Raw genomic sequence first — 7,435 nt, forward strand, 5'->3', positions numbered from 1 at the left:
ATAACATAAGGGCCACCGCCAATTTGGGGCGAATTTTCCCCCTCGCTTCTTCTTGGTGTGGAAGGATGCGTTTCACAACAAGTTGGCCCACCTCAAAAATGTCTTGGACGCACCTTCTGTGTAAGTGCGAGCCATCCTTTCTTTGGTATAATCGGCCAAAGCAAACCGCCGTCAACCGCTTTTCATCGATTAACGATAATTGTTCTAGTCTAGACTTGACCCATTCAGTGTCATCAATCTCTGCTTCAACAATGATTCGAAGAGAGGGGATCTCTACTTCTGTTGGTATGACCGCCTCAGGTCCATAAACCAATAAGTAAGGAGTTGCGCCAACAGACGTGCGAATAGTCGTGCGGTATCCTAAAAGAGCAAAAGGCAATTTCTCTTGCCATTGCCTGGATCCTTGTACCATCTTCCTGAGGATCTTCTTGATGTTTTTGTTTGCAGCTTCAACAGCTCCATTGGCTTTGGGCCGATAAGGGGTAGAGTTGTGATGCACAATTTTAAATTGCTCACATACCTCCTTCATGAGATGAGTTAAGATTGGGCATTATGTTGTGATAATGATCTTTGGTATACCAAAACGACATATGATGTTAGAGTGAACAAAGTCTACCACACGCTTTCTTGGTATCATGATTTGAACGTAACCACCCACCCATTTGGTGAAGTAGTCAATGGCCACTAGAATGAATGTTTGTGCCCATTAGAAGCTTTTGGCTCAATTGGCCCAATAACATCTATCCCCCAAGCTACGAAAGGCCAAGGAGCGGACATAGGGTGCAACTCGAAGGGGCGAATGAATCCGGTCATCGTGAATTTGGCATTGATGACACTTGCGAACAAAGCGAAAACAATCTCGCTCCATGGTAAGCCAATAGTATCTGCTCGAAGAATCTTCTTTGCTAGAACATAACCGTTCATGTGCGGGCCACATACTCCGGAGTGCACTTTATTCATGATCATTTCAGCTTCTTGGGTATTCACACATCTCAACAAATTCAAATCCGAGGTCCTTTTGTATAAGATCTCCCCACTTAGAAAGAAACCATTGGAAAATCGCCTAATAGTTCTTTTTTGATCTCCATCGGCATGTAATGGATATTCTTTTGTTTTTAGGAATCTTTTGATATCGTGATACCACGGCTCACCATCTGGCTCTACTTCAATTGTATTGCAATAACCATGTTGATCCCTAATTTGAATCTCTAATGGATTAATGTAAGCATTGCCTGGGTATGGAAGCATTGAGGCTAAAGTGGCCAAGGCATCGGCCAGCTCATTGTGAAATCTGGGAATGTATCTGAACTCGATTGACTTAAACCTTTTGCTAAGGTCCTCTAAACATTGTTTATACGGAATGAGCTTGATGTCTCGAGTTTCCCATTCACCCTGAGCCTGCCGAATGAGTAAGTCAGAATCTCCCAAAACTATTAACTCATGTACATCCAGATGTATGGCCATGTTTAAACCCATTATGCAAGCTTCATATTCTGCTGTATTATTGGTACAGAAGAAATGAAGTCGTGCCGTGGCGGGATAATGATGCCCCATTGGTGAAATGAGAATTGCCCCAATCTCGACACCTTTAATGTTGACCGCCCCATCAAAGTATAATTTCCAGACGTGACTGTCATCGCGAATTTCTTCCTCAACTGAATTAATCTCTTCATCAGGAAAATAAGTATTCAAAGGCTCATACTCATCGTCAACTGGGTTTTCTGCCAAATGATCGGCCAATGCTTGTGCTTTTATAGCGGTGCGGGTGACATAGACAATGTCGAACTCCGTAAGTAAAATCTGCCACTTTGCTAACCTTCCACTCGGCATAGGTTTATGAAAGATATACTTCAAAGGATCCATTCGTGATATGAGGTGAGTCGTATAAGATGAATGATAGTGCTTCAGTTACTGGGTGACCCAAGTCAAAGCGCAACACGTTCTTTCTAAAAATGTGTATTTTACCTCATAGCTTGTGAACTTCTTGCTCAAATAATAGATCGATTGTTCCTTCTTGACTGTGGCATCATGTTGTCCTAGAACGCACCCAAAGGAATTATCCATCACTGACAGATACAAAAACAAAGGCCTACCGGTTACGGCGGGACAAGCAAGCCTTTGGAGGGTTCGATAAATATTCCTTAATCTTATCAAAAGCCTTTTTGACACTCGTCGTCCACTTGAGCGGCATCCTTCTTCAACGGCTTGAATATGGGCTCACATGTAGTGGTGGTGAGCGATGAACCTACGATGTAGTTCAACCTACCAAGAAGACTCATGACTTCGATTCGTTCTTCGGGGGTGGTAATTCCCGAATGGCCTTTATCTTGGAGGGTTCTAATTCAATTCCTCGCCGGCTAACTATAAACCCCAAAAGTTTTCCGGATGGAACTCTAAACGCACACTTGGCTGGATTGAGCTTGAGGTTGTACTTGCGCAATCTTTCAAAGAACTTTCTCAGATCACGTACATGGTCAGCTTGAGTTTTGGACTTAATGATCACATCATCGACGTATACTTCGATTTCTTTATGCATCATGTCATGCAAGATAGTAGTCATAGCTCTCATGTAAGTTGCCCCTGTAACAGTAAGTACCCCATGGGGTGGTAAAGGTGGTCTTTTCTGCATCCTCTTCATCCATCAAAATTTGGTGATACCTGGCATAACAATCCACAAAAGATTGAATCTCGTGTTTAGCATAATTGTCAACAAGAATGTGGATGTTAGGCAAGGGAAAGTTGTCCTTTGGACTGGCTTTGTTCAAATTTCTATAGTCAACACAAACTCTGGTTTTCCCATCCTTCTTTGGTACGGGCACAACATTTGCTAGCCATGTAGTAAATCGAACGACCCTGATCACATTTGCACTCAATTGCTTCATGATTTCCTCTTTAATCTTAGCACTTACCTCTTTCTTAAATTTTCTTTGCTTTTGTTGGACTGGTAAGAAATCAGGGTATGTAGGAAGTTTGTGCACTACCAGATCAACGCTCAAACCCGGCATGTCATCATAAGACCAAGCGAACACATCTTTATATTCAAACAAAACCTGGATTATGTCATCTCTGGTCTTTTGTTCGGCATGAATGCTTATCTTTGTTTCTCTAGTTTCCTCAGAAGTTCCCAAATTAATTGCCTCGGTTTCATTTAGATTAGGCTTAGGTTTATTCTCAAATTGATCCAGTTCCTTTTTTATTTCTTCAAAAGCCTCTTCTTCATCATATTCATTAACCTCTTGATTCGTTGTTTCAAGATTAGACAGCTCTTTAAGATCTGGACGTGAATTCCGCATGCATATCATGTTATTAAAGCCGGCATTAATGAAACTGAAATGAAAATTAAATAACAAAATTACGGAAAAGGAGAAGATAATATTGACCAAAAAATTGAAACTTTATTTTATTGAATTAGAAAGGATAGAAGGGTTGACATCAGAGCATAGCAACTAAACTATCTGGATTACCACCCAGAGGATAATCCAAATATAGGAAAAACAACAAAATAAACTACCAAGACTCCTTCCTTGTGGGGAGAGGAGTAGCTTCCCAGTTGGTGAGCTTGACTTCTGGGCCAATACGTTGCACATCTGCATGACTAGGGCCTTCACCAATCTGAACCATGTTTACCCCATCGAACATTTCTTTGAGACCTTGACATATTTTGTCCACGTCATCTTTGACAGACATGTCCTTATTCTCTTCAAGACGTGACCTAGTAAAAGACTAGGCAATGTGGGGAGCTTTGGCATTTTCCAAACCTTATTTTTATGCTCTTTTGCCCATTTCCTATCAGCTTTAGTTGGCCTAAAACCCAAACCAAAAGTATCTTGATTACCAAATGGAGAGATAGGGTCAACAATTCCTTGCAACGGCACCCCCAAGCCCTTTCCTGGCTCATAACCGTTTTGCAGCATTTGTGTAGCCACCATGACGGAAGTAGAGGATAGACGAGGCTGTGGGATAGGCTTCCCTTCCATAAACTGATCAGCTGCCACTATCTCAAAGGTCTGAAATACGAGGGATTCACAACCTTCCTTGGCCTCAACGCATGGGACGGAAGGGTCTCTATATATTGAAAGATCATCTTCACCGTGAACAATAATTTCTTGTTTCTCATATTCAAACTTGACAACTTGGTGTAAAGTAGATGGCACCGCTCTGGCTGCATGGATCCATGGCCTTCCTAAAAGCAAATTGTAGGAAGTGTCCATGTCTATAACTTGGAATGTGATCCCAAAATCAACAGGTCCAATTTTTAAAGTAAGATCAATCTACTTGATGGTGTCTCTTTTTTGCGCCATCGAAAGCTCGAACACACACATTGTTAGTACGAATTCTATCAATGCCGATTTTCAAACTCACGCAAAGTAGAGAGTCCGGGTTAACTACGATAAGTTAGGGACAAGACTAATCCGGGATACAAAGTCGAGACTTTTAACCACGACCTTGTTTTAAGTCATAAGTTGCTTGTGATTTTATAGTGTGGAATATTAAGGAAATTTGGGGTTAAAAGTTAATTTTGGAAAGAAATTATTTCATGAAAAAGGGGAAAAAAAAGAAGAAGAGGGGCATGTGGCCGGCCACATGAGGTGTGGGCCAAGGCCACATGGAAGCCTAGTATATGTGAGTAAAAGATGACTAAGTCATCACACTCTTCATCTTCAACACTTAGAAAAAAATCTAGAAACTTGGAGAAAGAAAAAAAAAGGCCATTCGGCCATAGCTGCAAAATTGAAGACCAAAAATAGCCATCAAAAAATTAGTTTCTTCTAGCAAACCCACTAATTGAAGGGTCCTTGTTAACGTGGAGTTGTTGTTTGAGTCAACAAACCTACTCGTTTTCATCCTTTGCCAACCTTAGCTAAGTTGTGAAGTTAAGAAGAAAGGTAAGGTTTAATCTTGTTTTTATATGTTATGGATGGTTTATGTGTGTTGTAGTATGTAAAAATGGATGAAACTCATGAAATATTGCATGTGGGAGTTGGGCCGTGTGGATGTCTTGTGGCCGTGTATGTGTGTGTTGTGTAGGAGTGATGAATTAAATTCTATTTAGCATGTTTAGTTGTTGTAGTGTGTTGAAATGGATGAGAATCATCAATATATGTGTGTATGGTGGTGGCCGAATATAGGTCATGTTGTGTGACAAGGAATGAATTAATGTTACTTAGTGTTTTAGTTGTTGTCGTTGTGAATTCTATGTCGGCGATGAGAGTTTGATGATTCAAGTTGATGTTGTAATTGTTATGGGCTGATTTGGAAGTTAACATGCTTTGATGTAATTTTTATATTTATGGAAATGACATTGCTAATGTGTGGATTGTTGGTGTAATTCATGAACTTGGGAGAGAGGAATGTGTTGGTGATGTTGTTCTCGGGTTTGGGGATGATTTCGGGTGAGTTGGACATTGGTTGGGTTGTCTGAAATATTGTGTGAACTGTTTAAAGTGTTCTTGAATATTGTTTGCATGGGTTCGGATTAGTATTCGAATGTACGAGCGTTGATGTTGGTTTGAATGTAAGTATTTGGATTGAATATAAATGGAATGTTGTTGAAGTATGTAGAAAAGAGTTACTAACGTTAGAATGCGTTTTGAATCGATTGTTGATGTTGTTAGAATGATTTTTGGTATTGTTGTTGATGATTTGGCCGAGTTGAATTCTCGGGGTTGTTGTATTTACGGGGGAAATCTTTGCCCAAATTTCTATAGAATTAAGTGCTAGTTGGAAGTGAATGCCTAAATGTCTATAGCTAATGTTTGATGTCCGATGATGTTGTTGTAGATCTTGGGGAGCCCGAGACTTAGGATTGGATTAGCTTTGAGAGCGGACGAGGTATGTAAAGCCTAACCCTTCTTTCTTTTGGCATGTCTTAGTTGTAAATAGGCTATGACACGAGCCTCGAGGAAACTCCACTCTTACGATCCGAGCATGTCTACGATTCTTATTTACCTCTTAATGTCGGCATTCTTAATGTAATAGTAGTATGGTTCCTATGTCTTTGGTAATATTGGATTTCAAATATTGCATAAGATTTTGTCTTTAAAAGAGTTCTACGTCTAAAAATGGCCGTAACTTTCGTAGACAGAACCGGATCGCCTCGATATGCTCGTAGGAGATTCTGTAGCGTATAATGACTATATCTTCCATAGGCGGGCTCGGATTGGGTTGATGCTCGTCCGTGGGTCCCGCGACTTTCCTTTGTATAGTTCTATGACTTTGTGAAGAACTTAGTATAACTATCGTCCCGACCCCGAGTATGGATTACTTACTTATTTATTGAGTACGTAATAATGATTTTTATGCATATGGTTACTCACGACTCGCTCGTGCATTACTGTGTATCTTTCGCCGAGTCCGGGCCGGTTATGTGATCGTGCGCACTATGTTATATTCGGTGTTATGATGTTATGGTTCACCGAGTCCCTCGCTAAGGGCCGGGGACCTATATATTTGGTGTTATGCTGTGATTATGGCGTTATGATGTGTTATGGAGATATGTCGGGTTACGGAGATATGAAACCTTCTGGTGTTATGCTGTGTTATGGCGCCAATGACGGGCGGGCGACCATATTTCCTGAGCCCTATGCATGATTTGTGTTTTAAAAGTAAATATTTTGGTATTTTGGATATTGTACTTATTTTTACATCTCTCGTTTCGATTATGATTTTTTCTTGTATTTCTTGCCTTGCATACTCAGTACATATTCCGTACTGACCCCCTTTCCTCGGGGGGCTGCGTTTCATGCCCACAGGTATAGACGCCCATTTCGGTGATCCGCCGGCCTAGGACACCTATTCTGCTGTTTGGAGTGCTCCCTTTGTTCTGGAGCCTATATTTTGGTATATATTCTTCCGTTGCATATGTATATATTTGTTCGGGGGTACGGCGGGGCCACTGTCCGTCATATGATTTGTTACGTTTAGAGGTCTGTGGACATATATGTGGGTCGTGCCTATTACTGTACAGGTGTGTTCGTATGTTTTATGTTTGGGCGGTCCCATTCGCCATGGCGGCCTTGTCGGCTTGCGTTTGTATATATATTTTGGGACGTTGCGCCATATGATAGCCTTGCCGGCTTTCGATATATATATGTTTGTGTTTGCGACAGTTTGAGACAGCGTCTGATATTTGTATATGTATAAGCTATCTGTATGCGATTGGTTAAGGAATATGTTTGGGTGCCCAGCTCGGGCACTAGTCACGGCCTACGGGGTTGGGTCGTGACAAAAGTGGTATCAGAGCGGTTCGTCCTCGGAATGTCTACAGACCGTGTCTAGTAGAGTCTTGTTTATCGGTGTGTTGTGCACCACATCTATAAACAGGAGGCTACAGGACATTTAGGATGTTATCCTTCCTTCGATCTTAGATCGTGCGATAGAGCTGTATTATCAGGATGACTCTTCCTAACGAATTGTTATGTTTTCGAGCGATGCC

The 7,435-nt window shown here is 41.2% G+C and overlaps 1 protein-coding gene across 1 annotated transcript; it reads right to left on the reverse strand.

The window, feature by feature from the left end:
• Positions 1-684: 684 nt before the first annotated feature.
• LOC132037185 (uncharacterized) lies at positions 685-1,749 on the reverse strand. Its single transcript, XM_059427657.1, has one exon. It carries the CDS (start codon positions 1,552-1,554, stop codon positions 685-687), a length of 870 nt encoding a protein of 289 aa, XP_059283640.1. The 5' UTR covers positions 1,555-1,749.
• Between the last annotated feature and the right edge of the window lie 5,686 nt (positions 1,750-7,435).

Source organism: Lycium ferocissimum, chromosome 11 (genome assembly GCF_029784015.1).
Source record: "Lycium ferocissimum isolate CSIRO_LF1 chromosome 11, AGI_CSIRO_Lferr_CH_V1, whole genome shotgun sequence".
NCBI classification, from domain to species: domain Eukaryota; kingdom Viridiplantae; phylum Streptophyta; class Magnoliopsida; order Solanales; family Solanaceae; genus Lycium; species Lycium ferocissimum.